This window comes from Garra rufa, chromosome 9 (assembly GCF_049309525.1).
Source record: "Garra rufa chromosome 9, GarRuf1.0, whole genome shotgun sequence".
Classification (NCBI taxonomy): Eukaryota; Metazoa; Chordata; class Actinopteri; order Cypriniformes; family Cyprinidae; genus Garra; species Garra rufa.
This window is the reverse complement of record NC_133369.1, coordinates 24024589-24050123: the sequence shown is the minus strand read 5'-3', so window position 1 is coordinate 24050123 and position 25535 is coordinate 24024589. Positions and strand designations below refer to the sequence as shown.

The window sequence follows — 25535 nt, the reverse complement described above, 5'->3', positions numbered from 1 at the left end:
CACATCAGATATCGCATGTTATCACTTTCAGGTACAATTTGGATATAAACCGGTTAAATTTAGAATTTTTGGTTTTTGTAAACAGAGTTTTCCCATCATATTTGTAATATCAAATAAATAATTTGGAATTATGTAGTCTAATGGTCACTTGTCTATAAATACGTAGAAAGTCAAAACAACAGGTTAAGGGTAATAAAAGTAGACTAATGTAATATATTAATGTACAAATATTGGATTAATATGTATCTACGTTATGTTTCACGATTTTTGGACACTTAGAAACCCATACCAGGAGGTTTTAAACTGGGATCCAGGGGGGAAAATTGATGGCATATTAAGGGAAATAATTTTAAAGGAATATTTAGGCTCCTTTTTTTTAGCAAGTGCACACTTAACATTTTAATTTAATATTAAAAGCTCAGTAATTTGATGAATCAATGAATGAGCTTTTGATGTTAGGCTACAGGTTTGTCAGGGCGAATATATTCATACAGAAATCGTGTTCCCCTAATGAGGATACCATAGCAACAGGGCGCACTAGCGTTTTGGTTCAAGGTCGTATCTGATGTAACGCTTGTCTTTGTAGAAATGTTTAAGTGGCGCCACAAGAGTTCCTCCTCATATTGTTTATTGTCAATATAGGATATAACGTGTGTTTTTAAAAGTGAGCAAATTGTAATTTTGTGCATTTTTACCATTGCTAGTATTCATAACCTTGTTTCAACTCTTTGTCCCCTTTTTTTGTTCTCAGGTGAAGTATTTGAGCAGACAATAACAGTAGATGGCGAGAGGGCCACTGTTACCTTACTGGACACGTGGGATTCACAGGTCTTTATTTAATTTTTTCTGAATTTATATTAATATACTGTGATTGGAGGTTCTGAGACTGATTTTTGTTTTCATCAGGATGAGGGCGGCTGGACGCAGGAGCAGTGTTTGCAGACAGGAGATGCTTTCATTATAGTTTATGCCATAACAGATCGTTCAAGCTTCCTTCGTGCAGCAGATCTTCGCATTCAGCTTCGAAGTCAGCGCGAGGCCGACCGCACTCCCATCATCCTCGTCGGCAATAAATGTGACCTGGTTCGCTGCAGAGAAGTGTCCATTAGTGGTAAGTGATTTTGAATTGAAACAGTAAAACTCTTCAGTGCTTACAACCCGATATCATGGCAATTCGTATATATTTTACGAGGTGGCTAATTTGTACAAATTCATACAACCTCACTTGTATGATTTTGTACGATTTAGCCAGTGACCAGTAGGTTTAGGGGCGGGATTGTGATAGGGTATGAGTGAGGTTGACAGGTTGTACGAATTTGTAAAATTTTTGCTAAATCGTATGACTTATCCATAACCTTGCTCCTAAACTTGCCCGTCACTGGGATCTCGACAAATTGTGCAAAACTGTACCAATAAAAATACGTACAATTTAGCAAAAATGTACAAATCCGTGCAACCTCATTTGTACTATTTTGTACGTTTTTTGCTAAATCATACGTAATTTATGAGTTCCCCAATTCAGATGAATTTGTACAAATGACCTACCCCTAAATCTGCCTGTCTCTGGAGTCTAGACAAATCATGCTAAACTTTACAAGTGAGGTCTTACAAATTCATACGATTTTTGCTAAATACATATTTTAAAAGTTCCCCAATTTGTATGATTTCGTATGAATGACTTACCCCAACCCTGCCCCTAAACCTACCCATCACTGGGGTCTAGACAAATTGTGCTAAACTGCACGAGTGAGGTTATCAGATTCGTACAATTTTTGCTAAATCGTACATATTTTACAAGTTCCCCAATTTGTATGAATTCGTACAAATGACCTACCCCTAAACCTATCCATTATTAGGATCTAGACAAAGCAAACAAAATCAAAATCATACGACAGAGGTTGTACGCATTTGTAAGATTTTTGCTAAATTGTATGTATTTTACGAGTTCCCTAATTCATATGAATATGTACAAATGACATACCCCTAACCCTGCCCCTAAACCTACTCGTCACTGGGATCTAGACAAATCGTGCAAAACTGTACAAGTAAAGTTGCATGATTTTTGCTAAATTGTTTTTCACGAGTTTCTCAATTTGTATGAATTATTACGAATTACCTTCCTCTAACCCTGCCTCTAAACCCACCTGTCACTGGGGTCGAGACAAATCATACAATATCATTTAAGTGAGGTCATATGAATTTGTAAGATTTTTGCTAAATCATATGTATTTTACAAATTCCCCAATTTGTATGAATTCGAACTAATAACCTACCCCTTACCCCGCCCTTAAACCTACTCATCACTGGGGCCTAGACAAATCATATGAGTGAGGTTGTACGAATTTGTATGATTTTTGCTAAATCGTACGTATTATATGAGTTTCCCAATTCGTATGAATTTGTACGAATGACCTACCCCTAACTCCTAACCCCCACCCCTAAACCTACTCATCATTGGGGCCTAGACAAGTCATATGAGTGAGGTTGTACAAATTTGTACGATTTTTGCTAAATCGTACGTATTATATGAGTTTCCCAATTCGTATGAATTTGTACGATTTTCGCTAAATCGTATGTATTATATGAGTTTCCCAATTCGTATGAATTTGTACAAATGACCCACCCCTAACCCCCACCCCTAAACCTTCTCCTCATTGGGGACTAGACAAATCACATGAGTGAGGTTGTACGAATTTGTACAATTTTTGCTAAATCGTACATATTTTATGAGTTTCCTAATTCGTATGAATTTGTACGAATGACCTACCCCTAACCCCACCCCTAAACCTACTCATCATTGCGGCCTAGACAAATCATACGAGTGAGGTTGTACAAATTTGTAAGATTTTTGCTAAATCGTACGTATTTTACGAGTTTCCCAATTTGTATGAATTTGTGCGAATGACCCACCCCTAACCCCACCCCTAAACCTACTCATCATTGGGGCCTAGACAAATCATACGAGTGAGGTCGTACGAATTTGTATGTTTTTTGCTAAATCGTACATATTTTACGAATTTCCCAATTCGTATGAAATTGTACGAATGACTTACCCCTAAACCTACCAGTCACTAGGGTCTAGACAAATCATACAAAATTGTATGAGTGAGGTCTTACGAATTCGTACGAATTAGCCACCTCGTAAAATTTGTGCGAATTGGTTGTGAGATAGCGTTGGTGCTTTTCTACTCTTTATCCTGAAGTTATTTCTATCAGTAGCAGTAAAACTGCTAATTGATCTTCTTAATCTCAAAATCCCTTTATGGGATTGTTTCTTAGTTCTTTTTGTTTTAGCTTAGATCACTCAGAATTTGTATTTATTATTTTATTTCTACTCTTATTTTTTCAGAGGGTCGTGCGTCTGCTGCTGTCTTCGACTGTAAGTTCATCGAGACGTCAGCAGCAATGCAGCACAACGTCTGGCCGCTGTTTGAGGGCATCATCCGCCAGCTCCGTCTGCGAAGAGACAGCACAGAATCCCTCAGCAGACGCTGTTCTCTTCAAAAACGCAGAGAGAGCCTCCCAAAGAAAGCAAAGCGTTTTATTAACAGATTGGTTGCTAAGAAGAACAAGCAGGCTGCCTTTAAACTCAAGTCTAAATCATGTCATGACCTGATGAGTCTGTAGTGCAGAGACTTTGAAGTTTTGTGTGGAGTTTGGGTGCAAACATTTTGGAAAGTATCTGTTCAAGTGTTTGTTTTTCCCCTTTTTGTGATTATTAAGAAAGCCATGGATGTCTATATTAGACTGTGCTGTAGAAGAGCATCGATTACAGGCTTCTCGCTCCCTCTGTGAAGGACAGAACGCTCTATTGTTACTCTTCGCCCTCTAAACGTTTCAAAAGCCATGAAATACTAACGTTTTTTTTGTGGGAACCCCAAGTTAAAAGTGATTCTTTTGCTTTTTTATGATATTCCTGATGGATTTGCTGTTGAATTGTGAAACCTTTTTGTTGTACCATGTGTGTGAAAATGTTTTGTCCAACTTTTGCTCAGTTTGAGCATATAGTGTTCAAAAGAAATAAAATATTGTTTTTTTTATGATAAATCTGACATACTTTGGTCATTTTGAAAGTCATCCAGAAAAGCCAAACTGAAATGTTCAAACAGTCCAGAAAGATAGTAAGGACATTGATAAAATAGTGACATCAGTGGTTCAACTGTAATGTTATGAAGAATATATAAGAATACTTTTTGTCTGCAATGAAAACAAAAATAATGATCCATTGTTGTCACATGGACTATCTTTCTGGACTGTTGGAACATTTCAGTTGCCTTGTTGTCTATGCAGGGTCAAAATGTTCTCAGATTTTATCCGAAATATCTTAATTTGTGTTCTAAAGAAGGTCTTATGGGTTTGGAACGACATGAGTAATTAATGACAGATTTCCTAATTTATTTTATATATACAGATAATTCATAGATAACATATATACAGTTAAGGTCAAAAGTTTACATACACCTTGCAAAATCAGCAAAATGTTAATTATTTTACTAAAATAAGATGGATCATACAAAATGCATGTTATATATTTAGTACTGACCTGAATAAGATATTTCACCATATGATATTTTTTCATAAAAGATGTATACATACAGTCCACAGAAATAATAATAATTTATAAAATGACCCCCTTCAAAAGTTTTCATCCCCTTGATTCTTAATATTCTGTTGTTACCAGAATGATCCACAGATGTGTTTATTTTGTTTAGTGATCGTTGTTCATGAGTTTGTCCTAAACAGTTAAACTGCCCGCTGTTCTTCAGAAAAATCCTTTAGGTCCCACAAATTCTTTGGTTTTTCACCATTTTGGTGTATTTGAACCGTTTTGGTGTTTTTGAACAATGACTATGATTTTGAGATCCATCTGAGGACAACTGAGGGACTCATATGTAACTATTACAGAAGGTTTAAACGCTCACTGATGCTACAGAAGGAAAAGCAATGCATTAAGAGGCGGGGAGTGAAAACTTTTTGAATTTGAGTAAATTTAATGGATTTTGTCTTCTGGAAAATTCTTCAATTCAAAATGTTTCACCCTCAGGTCTTAATGCATTGCAACTATTACAGAGGGTTCAAACTCTCACTGATGCTTTAGAAATAAAAACAAAAAGTCCCTCAGTTCTCAGTGTGAAAAGATGCATCTCAAAATCGTGCAGTTATTGTTGGAAAATGTTCAAATACACAAAAATGCTGATTTGTGGGACCCAGAGGATTTTTCTGAAGAACAATGGCCAGTTTATATGTTTAGGACAAACAAGGGACTCATGAACAACTATCACTAAGCAAAAAAAAAAAAAACAGCTGGATCATTCAGGAAACAACACAGTATTAACAATCAAGTGTATGTGAACTTTTAAATAAGGTCATTTTTATAAATTCAACTTTTATTTTGTCATGTGGACTATATGTAAACATCTTTTATGCGAAATATCTTATTCAGGTCAGTACTAAATAAAAAATAACATGCATTTTGTATGAACCCTCTTTTTTTGCTAAAATAATTAACATCTTGCAGATTCTGCAAGCTGTATGTAAACTTTTAACTTCAACTGTATACACAGGTAGCAGCATCTTTTCATTACAGTCAAGCTCTATTGGTGATTAAATGTGTGTAATACTAGAACACATTTGTTCCTGTTATTCAAAAACACTCCTCCTACTTTGCTTCGAAAGGTGAGAAGGACAAATGAATGACACATTCAACTGATGTGTGATCACTGCTGTGAATGATTATCAATGTAGTGTATGTGTTAAAACTGTGTAAGACTAAAGCTAATCAGGCAGCTGTGTTGCCTATTTGTTTATGAGCATTTGCTCTAAATGGACACACATGGAGTGTAGCAGATTGTTAGGTATTGCTCATTATGAGGCCACTTCCTGTCAGATCCGGTATTCGTGAGGCAGCAAACATTACTGCAAACTTCCATCTAGACAGACAGTGTTGTAATGTCACTAAAATAGTTCATCTCAGCAGCAGGTTTCTCTGTTTCAGTCTCAAAGCCTGCGGTAAGTATCATCTCTACTAATCTTACCCTTTACCCTCTTAGTCTCCATTGTGCTGATAGGGCTGCACAATAATTAGTCAATGGAAAACCATGGGAACCACCACTCAAGGTGCCTTTGACTTCAGACATTTACATTTAAGGGGTCACTTTTACAGGAAGCGATTACAACAGATTTTTCAAAAGTTAATATTTTACAGTATTCACATCCATATTTGTTTTAATTTATTATGCAAGTGTTGCCAAGAAAAGGTGTGTCGTCACTCTTACAGGTAAAAACCGATGTTTCAAATCTTCTGTGGTTGAGTTTTAAAAGATAATAGTTTTACGTCGTCAACAGAATGAAAGTTAATAGGGTCCGAAACAACAGTCTTTTGTGTTCCACAGAAGAAGAAAAGCCATACAGGTATGGAATGAAACAACATGAGGGTAAGTAAATAAAGTTTATTTCAGGTGTCAGCATTAAATACCAAGGCTCTTACTAATGTATTGTTTTCAGTATCAGATGAAACTGAGAAACATGGAGCACAACCAAGCCAGAGTCTCTCCAAAGATCAAGGATCATAGATTGCAGGCCTATATTACTCAAGATTGTGAGCACACAGCTGTGTGAAGGTGACCTTTACACTCTTTATGAATGTATAGTGATTTCCATCAGTCACACAGCTTGTTTTCAGATGTATTTTCTCCTTTTTGTCCAAGCTTGTCCTCAGAAATCTGCTTTGTCCCCTTTGTCCCTATCATCTTGCATAGAAATGATTGAAATAAGGCCTCTGAATAGAGAGGAAGTTTGTTGTGTCCTTTTAATTAAATGCTTGATGTTCATACATTAACACATCCACAAATCCAGTATACTATTCGCCAAACAGTACCATAAAATACCTTAAATTTACAGTCCACTCCCCTGAGCAGTGAATCAGTGGATAATGATTAGGCTCAATAAAGCAGAGTTAAACTTTGACTTAAACAGGAAGCACTTCAGGACTGAGACGTTCAGTCTTTTGAGGAGAGGAGCTCTGCTGACAGGTCTGTGTCTCTTGTCTTTTCTTCATATAGTTGTTCTCTTTGATTTTAAGCTGATTTGAAAAAAATATGTTTTAGTTACCAATGTGTCGTTTGCCATTTGCACTGAAATATGGCTTTCGAGGCCTACGTTAGATTATGATCTTGTTCGACTTTGCTCAGAGCTGTAGAAGGGTGTTGACCAGCGTATGTGGAAGGGCATTTAAAGATTGAAACTTGCTGTAGCGTTGTAGGTACAAACTTGTTTATGAGCATATTTGCATGCGGATATGATATTTTTTGATCTTGTACTGTCAGAAAGTCACCAGAGGTCACAAGCCTGGGCCTCTTGTTCTCATATAGATTCATGTTAGAATCTGTACTGTTGTTAAAGCCATCTAGCCTAATATAAATTATCATTGCATTTTTATATTTAAATCATCTGTTTTTGAAAAGTCAAAAAATTGTAAACGAAAATGCTTGAGCTGGTATTTATAACAGGACATGAGTATTGATTTCAGCTTGTGCACCAGAACACCCTGATTCATTTATAAATAATTGATAAAATCAACCAATTTGTGTAGTGTGTCGATCAATAGTTTAAAGCCGAAAAGCTAAAGTAGCTTATCAGAGGTCACATTAACTTCAATGTCACCTTGTGTCACATCTGTTTCAAGGCGTGTCTGTCTTTCACAATAGATCCGACAGATATAACTGAAATAAAAATCCAGTATCAGTAAAGCACTAAACCTCACAGCTTATTTCAATACAGTATTTTAGTAACATCCGACACGGTTTAACCTACTTTTAGACTCAAACTGTGACTAACACAATCAGATTTATCTAGAAATGTTGATCTCTTCACACACATTATATGTGGGATCAGTTAAACATTTCTAGATAAATCTGTTTATTGTTTATCTAGATAAATATATTTATTGGGACTGAAGTATGGAGCCACTCCTGAATACAACTTCCTTTATTGATCCGTGATCTCCAACTTACTTTCATTTACCAAGTGTTTACTGATACACTGTAAAAAAATAAGTTGAATCAACTTAAAATAATTAGTTACCTGGCTGCCTTATAATTTTCAGTTCAATCAACTGAAAAAAGTTTAGTGACAACTTAGATATTTGAATTGATTCAACTTAAAATTTTAAGGCAGCAGGATAACATTTTTTTAAGTTTAGTCAACAAATTGTGTTTTTTTTGTTGTTGTTTTTTTTTTACAGTGTATGAGAAACCAATACTTCTGCAAATGACATAGTTCACGTTTTATCTGAATCTTGAAAAGACCCTAAGAAAGCACTATTTCTTTCTTAAACATTTTATTTTAATGTTTTGGCCCCATTTTCAACATGCACATAATTATTGGTTCATTTGTCTAGGTTCTGAGTCTAGGTTTTGTAATATAACTGTCAGTACAGACATTGTAAAATCTGATAAACCGTGATAGCAGTGACACACAAAAACACACATGCGCACATAGTCAGCTCTGTCTGGCACAGGAGGTGCCGCCCACACTTGAATGCCAAGTGACCTTTAAATAACCTTTTTATGGGCTGCGATTCATGTAAAACTTACACACACACACGCTGCGCTAGATGACGAGAATCGTGATGTCAGCATCAAATGCCACTCATGCACTATTTTTATGCATATGAGATGCACAGAGGGACTGACAATAGAGGGAAAAATAAAACACCAACTTGCTCAAATATTTGTTTTTAAAATATTACTCAGCACTGATTGAATAGTACTAGTCAGTAGTAATCATTGACTGAAGTTTGCCATTAAAGAAGCAGATTGGTCTATTTCCTGACTGGGCTATTTGTAATTAGGTTTTTGTCACACCATGTGGTTCTAATTTATGTTCTAATATTGTTCAGTTTGCACAGAAGGATCATATCAGGGCATAGTCATCTAATAAAGCTATTTGACAAATAAATATCGCTGCTATAAACTATATAAAAAAAAAGGTACTTCTAATTAAAAGCAATGTTTCATTCATTTTCCATCAGGTTGTGTTGCCCGGGACCATGAGAGGTGCATATTTGCTACCCTTGACCCTTCTCGTCAGCATTGTAAGTGTGAATGCGAGTAGCATTTTAACTCTGTGACCTTGTAGTCTCCTTACGATCTTTTATTCAGTCCATAAATGAGTAACTGTGCTGAAGTCCAATTTTTTCTGCTCACACTCCATTAATCAGTCAAAGACCTGACGCACGACATAATCTGGATTCATTCGGCGCTTGGAAAGTTAAATGATTTGTTCTACAAATAATCCACAAAAACAGCAACCTTCAAAGCACAGATTGGTTTAATGGATTATTGACTTGATATTAAATAAATGACAATAACATCTTTATTTAGTTAGAACTGTGGTCAAGTGTAATGAGTTTTTTAATAGCAAGCAGGGGAATCTCATTCTCAGAAAGAATATTGGCCGCTAATGTTGTGCAGGACTGTCTAGATTGATAGCAGGCAATATTGCAGTTGGCAATAAGCTTATCTATAATAGTGATTTTGCAATAAGTCATTTTAAATTCAGCAGCTTAGGTTATTTTTTCATATTGGTTCATAAGAACTTTTTTACTCTCTCTCTCTCTCTCTCTCTCTCTCTCTCTCTCTCTCTCTCTCTCTCTCTCTCTCTCTCTCTCTCTCTCTCTCTCTCTCTCTCTCTCTCTCTCTCTCTCTCTCTTAGGCTCATGGGATTGGTCTGGAGGACAAAAAGGGGCCATTACGAAATCTAGTTTTGGATGTGCCAGAGGCTACACCTGTGCCCTATCCCATTTACCAGGTACCGTAGGCACCGTGTTAGTCTTGGCAGACGGGTTAGTTATAAAGAGACATAACGTTTACATTTTTATTAGAACATATCTTTAGTGTCTGTTGTCAATTATATTAATAGAAATGTTTTCTTTGTTCAGTTTACATCTACAGAGGAAGCGGAGACATACCATGTAAGCGAAGAGACCGAAGGAAAGATCAGTATCTCTTTAGACGGCTGGCTTTACCTGGAACAGCCTCTGGAATGGAGCCCTGGGAAAAGACACAATCTTAAAGTAATTTATTATTGTATTATGAAATATCACACATGACATGCAAACACCTGGGTCTTTAAAAAGATACAAAATCCCTACGTTGTTCTTTTCTAGTGTGCACAAAGCACATTGTTGATGTATAACAATGTATATATATTTATTTTTCACTATTTTAAATCACTGTATTACGTTCAGTAGTTTATTTAAATGGTTCTTTTAAATCAGTTAAAGGATTAGTTCACTTCCAGAATAAACATTTCCTGATCTTGTCATCCAAGATGTTCATGTCTTACTTTTTTCAGTCAAAAAGAAATTGAGGTTTTTGAGGGAAACATTCCAGGATTTTTCTCCATATAGTGGACTTCAATGGTGGCCAATGGATTGAAGGTCCAAATTGCAGTTTTAATGCAGCTTCAAAGGTCTCTACACGACCCAGGCCGAGGAATAAGGGTCTTTTCTAGCGAAACGATTGGTTATTTTCTAAAAAAAAAAAAAAAATCAAATGTTGATACTCTTTAACCACAAATGCTCGTCTTGCACTAGCGTGACCTCATACATTATGTAATCATGCATGCGTGACATAGCCGGAAGTAGCAACCCAGTGTTCACAAAGTTAATGTGCAAAGAAAGTGAAACGCGGCACCCTTTACAAAAAAAGGTAAAACAACAATGTTGGACGATTTTGAAGTTGGAGCAGAAAATAAGATGGAGTTTTTGCCCTAGCCTACAATTTTTGAGCTAGTTGAAAATGGCCGATTGTTTTTCTAGATAAAACCCTTATTCATCGGCTGGGATTGTGTAGAGCCCTTTGAAATTTTGCAATTTGGACCTTCAACTTGTTGACTCCTATTGAAGTCTACTATATGGAGAAGAATCCTGGAATGTTTTCCTCAGAAACCTTAATTTCTTTTCGACTGAAGAAAGAAAGACATGAACATCTTGGATGACACTGGGCTGAGTAAATCAGGAAATTTTTATTCTGGAAGTGAACTAATCCTTTAATATGAAGTCATAAAACCACAATTGTATACAATTATTTTAGATATTTATAATTTTATAAATTAAAAATTGACGTGTTGACAAATTCCAGTACAAACGATTCTAAATATGTTTGTTTTTTCTTCAGATTGAAGCACGTTCAGCAGATGGTGAAACTGTTGATGGGCCTTACTCGGTTGTCTTGCAAGTTGTGGATGTCAACAACAATGCCCCTGTCTTCAGTGAGAATCAGTACAGTGGCCGGGTCAGAGAGCATTCACCTGCAGGTGAGAAACACACGCATTATCAATGGACATTGAAACTTAAATTAAATTCAAATTAACACTTTGAATTGTACTTTTAATATTGTGTGCGTGCAGGAGTTACATTCTTGCAGGTGTCTGCTAGCGATGCAGACGATCCTGAAACATTAAATGCCCAACTGAGATACAGCATTGTGAGCCAAATCCCCAATCCTGGGAAAGTGTCTTACTTTGGCATTAACCAGGAAACTGGAGAGATCTTTACAACAGAGGAAGGTATGTCAACACATTTTGAACAAAAATACACAGAAGAACCTAAACGTGCATATGTTGTTTTTGTACAAGTTATTATGATTGTTTTCTGTTGTGTGCCAAACTATTATTTCTCTTTAAAAGAAGATAAAACTGTGTCTTTCTGTTTTACAGGAGCTGAGTTTCTGAGGGCCAGGCCCAGCATATCGTACAGCCGTGGGGAGGTCCATGGCAGTCCTGATGTTCTGAAAAGGAAGTTTGAGGACTACTGTATTCCAAAAAACAACTTGCCTCTGGAAAGCAACCCCTTTTACAAATGCATCGAACGTGCTGGTGAGAACATACAGAAGCACACACAGTTTTCACATTATTTAAAGCAGCTGTATGTAGTTTTGTTAATTTTTGCGACCATGGAGCTCCCTACAGTTAAGTGAGTGAAATTCATAAATATTAAACAGTCGTAATTTACCCTTTGCAAAAAACAATCCGACAATCTGACAATCCATAGTACTCTCACGCCACACATCATGTTCTCACACAGTGAAAAATACATTGCGGAGCCAATAGAAACTAACAATGTACCAACAGAAGAGACAGAGCAGGTTGCTTTAGGTATAAAACAAAGTCTCAGCTTTCAAATGTTGTAATTTTTAAGAAATTCAAACATTAAAAAAAGTTTTTGGGCTTTTTAATGTGTTGTAACAGATCGCTGTAGCTCTTCAGTTCAAGCAACATGAACCGATCATGTCTTCCTCCTTAATAGTTATAGCATGAAATAAACATAAATGAACATCAGAAGATATTTTATTTTACAATTACACATCAAGTTCAAGTCCCCCGACGTAATCCACTTTCCTGTCTGGTTTGTCGGACAAAAAAAGGTGGATTCTGTGTTACGATTGGTCAGATTGATTTTTACCCATTCACTAAACTTACATAATTGGAACAGACATTTTGGCAGGAGAGTATGAAAGAAACAAAAGCCATTTAACTTATCAGAAGTAAGTGTACTATTAGAATGATTCTGAAATTGATATTTGAAGGTAAAAACAAACAAACAAACAAAAAAAATCCATAGTTAGTTTAACAGTTTTGTATGGAAGCTTGTTTCAGCAGTGGGATAAAATGTAAACTTTTAATACTTCAATAAAGTCTTCTGTGATGGAAAAAGCAAAACAGAATTGACCCTTTGCAAACAGCTTGATTGACAGGCAATCTGACCAATCATAATGCTGAATCTGCCATTTTGTCCAACAAACAAATAAAACAGGAGAGTAGATTAACTTTGATGGACATAAAATTGAAAAATTGTTTGTATTGATGTCTTTCAACGGTTGAAATAAAATACGCTCTGATGTTCATTCATGTTTATTGTGTGCTTCAAGCTTCCATAGTGTGCTATTTTGAAAAAGCAGTTTATCTTGTGCATATAATCGTGTCAGACTCAAAGACTTGTTTACTAGCATTTCACTATGAATAACAGAACTCTGACTAAATTTCTAAATGGGCCAAATAAAAGCAGTATCTGGGTCTCTCTCCTCCATTTGTGATCCTCTTTGAGCAAATGAGAGCATGAGGGAGAACAGAACATGCAATTGAGAATAAGATTACAGTGCTTTCACATACACACTCAGATTAAACTGGTGTTAATGTCTATGAATGACCACTTGTATATGATTACATTCCCTCGCTCTGGTGTGTGGAACGTGCCACGTGCTGTAAATAAGAACAGTCATTAACTGCACAAGCAGTTCAGCCCTCATCACTGCAGATTAGTGTAGTCTCAAAAATGAGGCTGGATTTAACCGAGATTACTCCACCATTCAGCATCCACATTACCAGCACAAATCAATGCACATCATGGCCACTAACAGAAATGCGCAAGCCTGCCGCTTCATTAGTTTGTAGTCTATCATGCTGTGGAATAATATTTTTTTCACCACCTAAAGGTAAGCACCACTCAGATCAATAATGAAGGGTGCTTTCAAAACACTGCTTCATAAAGCTTTTATTATTATTTTTTTATTTTTAATCAGTAGTTCATTTGATGAACATTAAAACAGTTGCATTATTTTGACCTCCAGGTGACGATGGCCTGTGGTTTTTCGAGAGCTTTGAAACTGTGAATCATTTGGACAGCAATTAGTTAAACATATTCAGAGATAAAGCACAACTGCAAGTGTGAAAAACAGTTTAAAAAAATGTTTAATATTAATAACTTTAGAATTTGTGGGATCTTAAGGATTTTGTCTGAAGAACAGCAGGCAGTTTAACTGTTCAGGACAAACAAGGGACTCGTGAACAACTATCACTAAAAAAACACTGCTGTAGATCGTTCAGGTAAGAACACGGTATTAATAATCAAGGGGATGTAAATTTTTGAACGGGGTCATTTTTATAAATTCAGCTATTATTTTCTTTTGTGGACTATGTAAACACCTTTTATATGAAATATCTTATTCAGGTCAGTAATAAATAAACAATAACATGCATTTTGTATGATCCCTTTTATTTTGGTAAAATAATTAAGATTTTGCAGATTCAGAAAGGAGGATGTAAACTTTTGACTTCAACTGTATATTTCCTTCACCAAGGAAGATATTTCCAAATGACTCTACAGCAGAAACATCAATCTATGGGCAACATAAATAGGTGTTATTTAACTACTTAATAATCAGTCATAATTAATCAGTGCTTATTTTTGTATGACCAGAAAGAAGAGAAGTGAATCTTCTTCAAGATCCAGACTACGCGCTGATCGTTCGCGTAGAGGACATGGGAGGTGAAGGTTCAAAGATTTTGAAAAGCACAACACAGGTCAACATTGTTGTCCTTCAAAACCTCTGGGTCAGCCCTGGACCAGTCATTCTGAAAGAAAATTTGGAAGGGGACTATCCTATGTACCTTGCCACAGTAAGTTTTATTAGTACGTTTTTATACATAGAATTTTTAATAATTCATTACATTATTTTATTCAATTTTAATGTTTTTTTTTTTTTTTTGTCATAGGTGCGAGCCAATGATCCCACTGCCTTGTACAGGCTGGTACAGAAAGAAAGACTTGCCTTCCCCTTCACCATCAATCAAGATGGAGACATCTATGTCACCGGTCCTCTGGATAGAGAACAGAAAGATATGGTAAATAGAAATGCATGAAAAAACAAAACTGAAAGAGAAAAATAATCAATACCAGTTTTCAACATATTTTACTTTTTATTACTTTATTGTATAAAACTGAGTTTTGCATTTTATGCCTGACATGTTTGTATGTGTGTGTGTTTTAGTACATATTGGTGGTCCTGGCAGAAGATGAACAGGGTGTTGAGCTGGAAAAACCCATGGAGATTCCTGTGCGGGTGGAGGATGCGAATGATAACCCTCCTCTGTGTAATGAAGCTGTGTTTGAGGTGCAAGAGAATGAGCCCATAGGTAAGAATGTTAAACCCTTATAAACATACAGTTGAAGTAAAAAGTTTACATACGACTTGCAGAATCTGCAAAATGATAATTATTTTAGCAAAATAAGAGGGATCATACAAAATGCATGTTATGTTTTATTTAGTACTGACCTGAATACGGTATTTCACATAAAAGACAAACAATAGTTGAATAAAATAATTACCATTTTGCAGATTCTGCAAGGTGTATGTAAACTTTTGACTTCAACTGTACATACACACAGATGGATTTTCATATTTTATAGGGACTTTCCATAGGCATAATGAATTTCATACTGTATAAACTGTATATTCTATACCCTAAACCTAACCCTCACAGAAAACGTTCTGTGTTTTGCACAATTTATAAGCTTTTTTCCTAATGGGGACCAAAAAAATGTTCCTATGTCTTAAAAAAACAGGTTGTATTATCCTTGTTTTATGATCCCCATAGCATGGGTTTACATGGGTTTACTCAGTATTTGTATTTCATAATGTTTGTTTAAAATGAAAAGCTTTATTTTAATCTCAGATTTTTAGATTCAACTTTCTTGACATGTTTTAAATATTTTTCATTTTCCTTCATTTCTGATCTTGAAATGTTTTATTCTTTGCATGTTTAGGTAATTCAGTTGGAGTTCTGCCTGCTTATGATAGTGATGAGGAAGACACACTGAACTCATTATTAGTCTACAAACTCCTGAGCCAGGTGCCAACCAAGCCAAAAGAACAAATGTTCACCATTGACCAAAGCACTGGTGAAATCCAAGTGGCAAATCCAAACTTACAAAGGAAAGTGGTGCCTCAGTATGAGCTTACCTTCAATGTGTCTGATAAAGGTAAACACAAACACAGTTTGAACATAATGGAATGCAAATTTACGAAAAATGTGCACCTTAACTTTTGCACTTGTTTGTAGATTTCACCACGGAATGCAAAGCCATCATCAAGGTCATCGACCTCAATAATGAGATCCCCATCTTCGAGAAAGATGATGTATATATTTTATTTTACTTCTCACATGATTTACATTCTTTCTCCCTGTGGTTTACTGAATACTTAATCTCTGCTCTGATTCACGACCACCCTATTGCAGTATGGGATCTACAGTGTTCCTGAACTGGCTGAAGTGGGAACCACTTTGCTTACCATCAAAGCCACAGATGCAGATGAACCAGGAACAGGAAGCTCTAAAGTGGAGTATCAAATCGTTGATGGAGACCCACATAACCTCCTCGCCATTGAGGTTGATGAAGCCACTGGAGAGGGCAGAGTCTACATTGCTCGGGTAACAAGACTTCACTCATCAGGAACAAATGTTGAAACATTTCTGTTTTATGCTTTTGTACTCTTTATGTTTCTTTATTTTGTCATATTTTCCATCTTCAGCCATTGGATTACGAGCTCCAGAAAGTCTTCAACCTTCATATTGATGCCCGTAATCCTGAGCCCCTGATCAAAGGAGTGGAATATGATGAAAGAGCCACCACAATTGCCGTCATTCAGTTGGTGGATGTGGACGAGCCTCCAAAATTTGAAGTGGACAGTCTTAATGTCAATGTTCCAGAAAACATCACGGTTGGAACCGTAATAATGACCGCTGAAGCCAAGGATCCAGAGGAAAAGACTATCAAGTAATGCTTTGCTTTGTGTCTCCTGTATAATCAGATCATATATGAGATGAGATTGTTTGTCCACAGTGCTTTGATTATGCTACTTTCCAAGTTTATTGAAGAGAGATCTCTGTTCCAGCAGTTTTATGTTGACACTTATAAAAGAAATTGAACACATATTGCATGGTGGTGGTTTAACATTATATTTCAATTTAATTCTGTCTATGTTGGTAACATTTTAAGCAATCCCACCTTAGAACTACAAATAAACATTACCTTTTGCTTTAGATTGAGCATATAGCTGGACAAATGTTGCTTCTTTTATTGTCAATTTTTCCAAAATACCTTTTATTTTAGGGGGTATATTTAGTTTAGGCCTATGTATTAACACTACCAGTCAAAAGTTTTTGAACAGTAAGATTTTTAATGTTTTTTAAAGGAGTCTCTCACCAAGCCTGCATTTATTTGATCCAAAGTACGACAAAAAAACTAAATATTCGCACTATATTCTATTTGAATTTACTTTAAAATGTAATTCATTCTTGTGATTTCAAAGCTGAATTTTAGCATCATTACTCTGATTTATTCTGATTTGCTGCTCAAAAAACTTTTATTATTATTATTATGTTTAAAACAGCTCAGTAGAATTTTATTTCAGAAGAACAGCATTTATCTGGAATAGAAATCTTTTGTAACATTATAAATGTCTTTATCATCACTTTTGATCAATTTGAAGGATCCTTGCTAAATAAAAGTAGTAATTTCTATCATTTCTTTCCTCGAAAAAAATTATACTGACTCCAAGATTTAAAAAGGTGTAGTGAATAATGTTACAAAAGCTTTTATAAATTTGTTGTAAGGTGGTCGATGCAGTGGCTAAACAAGCAGTCAACTCCAGAGAAGTCCATGGAAAATTTGATTAATTTACCAGGTGGCAAAAATTCAAAAAGAAAGGTGTAACAGCAAAAAGTCCATTATACATCCATTTCCAAAGACAAAAAGGGAAAAAAGAAAAAGTAGCAAAAAAAAGCTACTAGTCTAACAAACACCCCTCTTTTCGTTTCCCGCCAAACTTCTCATCAGTCTTTCATAGTTTAATCTCCTCCTTCATTTTCAAACTATCCAATCATAACCCCTTAGCTGCTAATTGCCCGTTACACAATTCCACATTTATTCTCCTCCCCTTTCAGGAAGACACACAATCGGATTCCAGTTCATGGCCCCTCCTATTAGGCAGTTTTCAGTACTGGTAAAATAAGAAAACACAAACATTAATACACAAACATTATTTGAACAACATAACGGTCACCATGGAATGTGCACCTTCCGTGTGACTGTTACTTAAAGAAACCCAGCTTACAATAAAGATCTCATCAAAACATTTATTTGAGTTCTTTAATCTAAGTATTATACCACAAAATTACTCAACTGTTTTAAATATTGATGATGATAATAATAATAATAATAATAATAATACATGTTTTTGAACAGTAAATCAGCTGATAATGATGCTGAAAATTAAGCTTTCATAGGAATAAAGTACATTTTAAAATATATTTCATAGAAACAGTTATTTTAAATAGTACAAATATTTCAAAATTGTACTGTTTTTGCTGTACTTTGGATCAAATAAATGCAGGCTTGGTGAGCAGAAAAGACTTCTGATATTTAAAATAGCTCTCTCTCTCTGGAAGCCTTTTTTTTAGTACTAATTAGCATTTTAAATGCCTTTTACACAATTCTTGCATTTAATTATTCTTTTTGTCAGATTTAAGATGGAGGGTGATGAACATAATTGGTTGGAGCTGGACGCTGGCTCTGGAGAGCTGAAGACTAAAGCTGCTCTGGACAGAGAGACGGTGGAGAAGATCTCTCTCACAATTATCGCTTATGAGACAGGTGAGAGCTCCAATGCATTGACTCACTGCAAGTGAGTGTCATTTGGTAAATATTACAATCTATTTCTGTTCCTTTCAGAGGGAGACAAGCAGGAGGCTGAGATGAAGGTGGATATTCACCTGCTGGATGTGAACGACAACTACCCCAAACTGGAGAAGACACAGGGCTTCATCTGCATTCAGGATATGACCCCCTTGAAACTCACCGCTGTCGATAAGGACGCCGACCCCTACGGAGAGCCTTTCACCTTCTCCATGAACCGCAAGTCACCAAACTTTGAGATCAAACCTCTGGATGGTGAGCAGATTTTCTGTAGTCTTAAAAAACAGGCTGTTGTATTTACAGTGCCATGCAAAAGTATTCATACCCCTTTCATTTTTTCACATTTTGTTTTGTTGCAGCATTATGTTAAACTGCTTTAAATTAGATTTTCCCCAGATCAATTTACACTCCATACACCATAATAATGACAAAGCCAAAACCAGATTTGCAAATTTTACAAATGTATTAAAAATAAAACACTGAAATAAGTACATTGCATAAGTATTCATATCCTTAACTCAGTACATAGTTGAAGCACCTTTACAGCTTCAAGTCTTTTTGGGTATGATGTGACAAGCTTTGTACATCTGCATTTATCTGCCATTCTTTGCCTCACCTTTTCACCTCTCAAGCTCTGTCAGCTTGGATGATATTTTCTATAGTCCTAGTCGTTCCAATCGTCTTCCATTATGGATAAGATAATGCTTCTGTGAACCTTCAATGCAGCAGATTTTTTTTCTAAACTCTTCCCTAAATCATTGCCTTAACGCAAGTCTGTCTCTGAGCTCTACAGGCTGTTATCTTGACTTGACCTCAGGACTTGGTTTTTGCTCTGATATGCATTTTCAGCTGTTAGACCTTTTCTGAGAGGTGTGTGCCTTTCTAAATCATACTCATTCAAATGAATTTGCCACAGTTTAACTCCACTCGAAGTGTAGTAACATCTAGAAGCAATATGAATGCTCCTGAGCTAAATGTCGAGTGTCCCAGAAAAGGGTATGAATACTTATGCAACAGGATCTTTTCAGTTTTTTATTTCTAATAAATTTGCAAAGTTGTTACAAACCTGTTTTGTGCTTTGTCATAATGGTGTATGAGATGTAGATCGATGTGGGGAAAAAAGTAATTTAAAGCAGTTTAACATAATGCTGCAACAAAACAAAATATGAAAAAAATGAAGGGGTGTGAATACTTTTGCAAGGCACTGTAATTGTATTTACTGCTGTAACCATGTAAACCTGTATGTGTATCTACAGGAAACTCAGCAGAGCTGGTTTTGAAGAAGAAGCCCTCAAGTGATCTGAACGCAACTGTTCCCATCAACATCAAAGATAAGGCTGGATTGGGTATCACTCAGAAGTTTGATGGTAAACTTTTTATTTTCTCTTTATTTTATATATGTGACCCTGGACCACAAAACCAGTCTTAAGTAGCATGGGTATATTTGTAGCAATAGCCAAAAATACATTGTATGGGTCAAAATTATACATTTTTCTTTTATGCCAAAAATCATTAGGATATTAAGTAAAGATAATAGATTTTCTACCATGAATATATCAAAACCTATTTTTTTATTAGTATTATGCATTGCTTACATCTTCATTTGGACAACTTTAAAGACAATTTTCTCAATATTTAGATTTTTTTGCACCCTCAGATTCCAGATTTTCAAATAGTTGTACCTCGGCCAATTATTGTCCTATCCTAACAAACCATACATCAATGGAAAGCCCATGTATCTCAAATCTCTAAATTGACTTATGACTGGTTTGTGGTCCAGGGTCACATATAACATCTAACTCACTCACAGACTTTAACATATGACATCTAATCTGAGATTAATCTCTTTTTTTTTTTTTTTTTTTGCTTAGTGCGTATATGTAACTGCACTAAATTGGGCTACTGTTACATCGAGCCAGCAGCTCATAGCTGGAAGCTGGGCATGAGCAGCACCATCGGCATTCTGGCAGGAATATTAGGCTTCATCGGTAAGACTGATATGTTTCGTTTTGCTCTATTCATATTTAAGAGTAAAAAGAAGCAAACTGACATAATGTTTTTTTCCCTTCCAGCTCTGTTGATGATCATTGTTATCTACCGAATCAAGAAGAAGAATCAGAACAAAGCAGCATCTTCTGGAGAGGATAAAGCAATGCTCTAGAGTTGGCATAACATGCAACTATAACTGCAAATATTATTTGGTTCACAACCCAGGCAAACTGACATCCATAACCCTCAACACACACACCTTTGGTTTGGAAAGTGGTTGTGCTGCTTCTTTTAATTTTTAAAAACACACTTTTTATTATCATTAAATATTCATGTTCAGGATTAGCATCTTCTGACAGTTTCAGCAGTAACTTATTCACCTTGTGGCCTGGCAGATATATTAAAATATTTTATATTTAAAAGCTTTTCAATTGCATTTTTTTCCAGTTTAAAAATATATCTGTTGTCCCCCTAGTTAAGGTGTTTTCTTGGAATTTTAAACATCTTTGTGGTATATTTTTAGTAGTCTGAGACTTGAGTATACAGTATGTTGTCATATTTCATATGGATTAAATCTATAAAAATGTAAATCTTATATTTATTCCCCATTGTCCAAGAATCAACAAAAAATGTGTAAAAATGTTTCCATGTGATATTTTTTGTTTTTCTCCTAGAGAATATCTTGTGCAGGTCAAAGGCCAGGTTCTATTAAATGTCCTTCAATTCTGCAGTGCAAGTCAATCGTTGAAGAAGGCATAACAATCACAGAATGTGTGGAAAACGGAAATTGTTCATTCTGTAAATAAAGTTCTACTTTGACCCAGATACTGATTTCAAGAGTACATAATAGTAATGAGTAAAGACTTGTTCATTGCTTCTTACATAATTCTTAAATATTTGTATGCCTTGTGTTTCTATAAAGTTTTATCATAGATTGCAGATCTTGAAAAAGACCAATGGTACTGTCAAGAAGAGAAATTATGAAAAACCAGAGACAAATCTAGAGGTGCCTTAAACTCACTCTCATAAATTCTCAGTCTGTATCACTAGTCTGTATCTCTTCATGCTGACTTATTGCTTTCATATTCATCAGTCTCTAAGCAACGTTCCATAATAAACACACAAAAACAAGAGCAGAGTGCACTGACTAAGTTTGAGTGGGGGGGGGGGGGAGCATGTCACGGGGTAATAGTAAAAAACATGGTTATACCTTATGCCTGATATTAGCCAGATCTCATCCGATGGGGTTCTATGTCCATTTTTGGACTCAGACACACACAATGCTACTCTTGCACCCTGATCAGGGTGACAATTATTTGAGAGTGTAGAGTTGTGTGTTTACATGATTAACTTGGGGAATTGACAAAACACAACGTGACTGATATTTAAAAATATATTATTTTTAAGCTGGACTCAATACAAAGTGTATACCTGTAGCAAGCCAAGGAAATATATAATTTAGAACTTTCTCCATAAACACGTGCGACATAAATTACAGGTTGTGTTTGTAAAATGACGGCATTCAGCGGTATTTGCCAGCATCCATGAAAACTACTTTTAATTATAAATTAAATCACTCGTAAAAAAAAAAAAAAAAAAAAACTTCGCATCTGCCGCCATCTTGTGTTATCCACTGTAGTGAGATTAATGACCTCGCCGCAACTGTTGCCTGTAATATCGTTGCGGAGTTCGGTTTAGGCTGTTTTGAACATTTCGCTGTTTTCTCTTAGCAAAAGCTTTAACATTTATACAGGTAAGATATGTAATATTAATATTTTAAACTTATTATTTGTTGAGTAAGAGTCAACCGTCATTATTGCCAAACGTAATTTAGGGAGAAATCCACTTCGAGAATGAAAATAAATTTCCTCATAATTTACTCACCCCATGTCATTCAAGATGTTCATGTCTTTCTTTCTTAAGTCGAAAAAAAATTTTTTTTGAGGAAAACATTAGGCTACAGTATTTTCCTCCATATCCACCTTTTTCCTGTGTAACGTTAACTGATGAGTGGTGCATTTGGGTGCTTTCGTTTTCCAGTCTCCATAGAAATCCATGTCAAATCCACGACGAAATGTAAACTTTTTCAATATAACTAAATATAAAAATGTGCTCAGGTTTAACATTATATTATTGTTGCGGAAAATATGTTAATGTGACTAGAAACACCAGAGACCGGAAATGTAAAGCAGCGTTCCAGTCGAGCAAGACTTCCACATTCAAGGTGGATATTGGACTAAAATGGTGGCCAACGGGTTGAAGATTTAAATTTCAGTTTCAATGCAGCTTCAAAAGGCTCTTAATGATCCCAGTTGAGGTATAAAAATGAAAATGAAAGCAGCAGTACCGACCCAGTGTTTACAAAGCGAATGTGCAAAGAAAGTCAAATGCCCTTTACAAAAAAAAAAAAAAAAAAAAAGGTAAAACAATGATGTTGGATGATTTTTTTTCTCCCTAACCGTGTGTGACTTTTCCAACGTGATTACACTATGTGTGGAGACATATTAGCAATTATGGTTATAAAGTATCTAGATTTTTTTAATAAAATAACAGATTGTTTTACTTGATAGACCCTTATTCTTTGCCTAAGATTGTGTAGAACCCTTTGAATGTTTTCCTCGAAAACTTCATTTCTTTGCAACTAAAGAAAGAAAGACATGAACATCTTGGATGACACAGGGGTGAGTAAATTCTCAGGGCATTTTCATTCTGGAAGTGAACCTTTCTCTTTTAATGGTGACAGTGAAATTCAGTTCATTCAATTTACAACAACAGTACAATTCAGTTTATGACTAATAACTTTACTTCCTCTTTCCTTATTTTTTACAGCACCACTTGGTTTGCTGTTGACAAACTAGACTAGACTCAGAAGATCTTTATTCCTTCACTGGCTTTTCCACAAAGGAAAGGATGGTCAGATGGATTGACAGATGAGCATCGCTCCTCTCTTGACCTTGCCTGTGACTGAAAAACGGACGGATGGATGAATGAGTAAGTGGTAGATGGATGTCTACACAGTACCCTTGGTCTTTTTTGCCTAGCCATCTGATCATTCTTCAACCTCTGACTCTGTCTCTCCCACACAACATGTGTTGTCATAGTTACAGCCGAAATCATACAAATGGGAACATGGGAGCTGATTCCTGTTCTTATACCACAAACGTGCATCTTTTAGGCAGTTTAGATCCTTTGCCAAAACGTGAGCCAAACAAACTGTTATGAGACGAAGAGCCAAAATGAGAATAGGCCTACGTTAATATCATAACAGTGTCAACTGACTCGTCCATCTAAGACACCAGGAATACAGATCACCACATCTGCACATGTTCATCCAGAGGCTTGCAGAGCGCTCAATGTGCAGTGAGAGCACATGCACACACTTGCTTCACCTGCTTGGAACAATACAACAGTCTATGAACACTCAACAATTAATAGACGTATCAAATTAATTACAGGCCCCAGAGAATGAAATATTTGCCTTTGCAAGAGATTAGTCTGGTAAGTCTAAATAGAAACTGTTGAAAGCAAGTGCACTGCTTTTTTAAACAGGCAACACATTTCTGAAGATGTATTATTGCCAAAAGTCATCTTCAATGGGGTCCGGCAGATAACCTAAACGTGGAATTGGCACAAAGTGTAAGAATTTTGAAAAATCTAAAACTAAGAACAAATATGATGTAAAGTGAATATTTAAGATTCATTACATACAAGGTATTTATTGGTATTTATTAATAATGAGAAATACAGTCCAGCCAAAATTTATTCAGACACCTTTTTATGTTATCACAGTTTAGAAAATGGTAATTAAAAATTTGACAAGAACTCAGAGTTAAACTGAGTTCAAATTCATCTTGATAATGTCAGATAACTTTGATAGAAAAGTATGTAATGGATTACAGTCAACAACTGTTAGTAATATTTACATAACTATTAATACTTTGTTTTATTTCTAAGCAGTCCTTAATTTTGTTCAGTCTGTGGTGTTCGCATTAGCAATTAAAGAAAAAACACATTGTCAGGTCAAAGTTTCTGAAAAGTTTTGGTCCCAAATTGTTATCAGTTTTACTGGTAGTCCACTGTATGAAGACTTTTTGGGTATATGTCACATTTTACTTTATTTTGCTATCCTCACTTATATAACTATAGTGTCCTGCACCCGCTAGTGAAAAAATATAAAAAATTATATCTGGTGTCTGAATCATTTTGGGTTTGACTGTACTCTATCAAACCTCCGTCTTCTCCCAGACAGCTAAAAAAAATGGTGCAGCATAAAGAATATATAATATTTAATGTCACTAATAAAATAAGAAAATTTGTGACACTGAGAATGTAAAGAAAGTCATAATTTACACAATGGAAAAGGCAGACAGATTGTTGCCAAAGTGTAAAAAAAAAAAAAAAAAAAAGCTTAATTTATAAGAGCAACATTTTCTTTTTTGATAAACAGTTTCAGTTTTAACTCCTGGGGCCTCATTTATAAAACTTTCTTACGCACTGATTTGATCTTAGAGTGTTCGTACGATCAAATCCACGTCAAAGTACAGATTTATAAAAACCGTCTTTGACGTGGAAAAGTACTTATCTCCACGTCAGATTCCAGCTTGGCGTACGACCGTTTCATTGTGATAATGCCTGGTATTGCTGATAGTTCAGCCTCACTATAATTTGATTTCTTGCACTCCTTTTTACTTGCCATTGTCACAGAGTTTTTGCTTTAGGAATGAGCTCATTTTATATGTTAATTAATTAAGCAGGGGCGTTTCGACGGCGGAACATTCAGCTGCACACAATTCCACGATCATTTGTGATTTATAACCGAATGACTGGCGGACGCATGGATTTCGTAGTACGTTCGTTTTCTCTGAATCGCTCTTACGATCAAATCAGAAAAGTTCTTAGATAAAATCAAGGATGGTTTCTACGCAAGTCTTTATAAATGAGGCCCCTGAAATGATAAAGCAACAAAAAAAATAAAACCAAACTACCTTGTAAGGCTTACTATAACTAC

The 25535-nt window shown here is 35.6% G+C and overlaps 2 protein-coding genes across 2 annotated transcripts in view; both read left to right on the top strand.

Moving 5' to 3' along the window:
- The window catches only part of gem (GTP binding protein overexpressed in skeletal muscle), a 5180-nt gene extending 1141 nt beyond the window's left edge, over nt 1-4039 (top strand). The window contains exons 2-4 of the mRNA XM_073847789.1: nt 643-828; nt 907-1111; nt 3350-4039. Of these exons, the coding sequence (XP_073703890.1) occupies nt 643-828; nt 907-1111; nt 3350-3627 (669 nt within the window). The 3' untranslated portion in view covers nt 3628-4039. The remainder of the gene's footprint in view (nt 1-642; nt 829-906; nt 1112-3349) is intronic.
- Nucleotides 4040-6946: 2907 nt separating this feature from the next.
- Nucleotides 6947-21352, top strand: cdh17 (cadherin 17, LI cadherin (liver-intestine)). Its single transcript, XM_073847496.1, has 19 exons — nt 6947-7031; nt 9032-9094; nt 9715-9810; nt 9941-10075; nt 11181-11319; nt 11413-11571; nt 11722-11880; nt 14261-14460; nt 14557-14685; nt 14832-14976; nt 15608-15823; nt 15904-15980; nt 16081-16272; nt 16374-16618; nt 18366-18496; nt 18575-18793; nt 19795-19905; nt 20410-20526; nt 20611-21352. The coding sequence occupies exons 2-19, from the start codon at nt 9050-9052 to the stop codon at nt 20697-20699; spliced, it is 2604 nt and encodes an 867-aa protein (XP_073703597.1). The 5' UTR covers nt 6947-7031; nt 9032-9049; the 3' UTR covers nt 20700-21352.
- The last annotated feature ends 4183 nt before the right edge of the window (nt 21353-25535 follow it).

Bases quoted from the DNA above. Each gene is read 5' to 3' on its own strand.
- cdh17 (XM_073847496.1), top strand. From the start codon at position 9,050: ATGAGAGGTGCATATTTGCTACCCTTGACCCTTCTCGTCAGCATT. The intron at 11,320-11,412 runs GTGAGAAACACA...GTGTGCGTGCAG, and splicing joins CAGAGAGCATTCACCTGCAG to GAGTTACATTCTTGCAGGTG. The intron at 15,981-16,080 runs GTATATATTTTA...ACCCTATTGCAG, and splicing joins CCATCTTCGAGAAAGATGAT to TATGGGATCTACAGTGTTCC.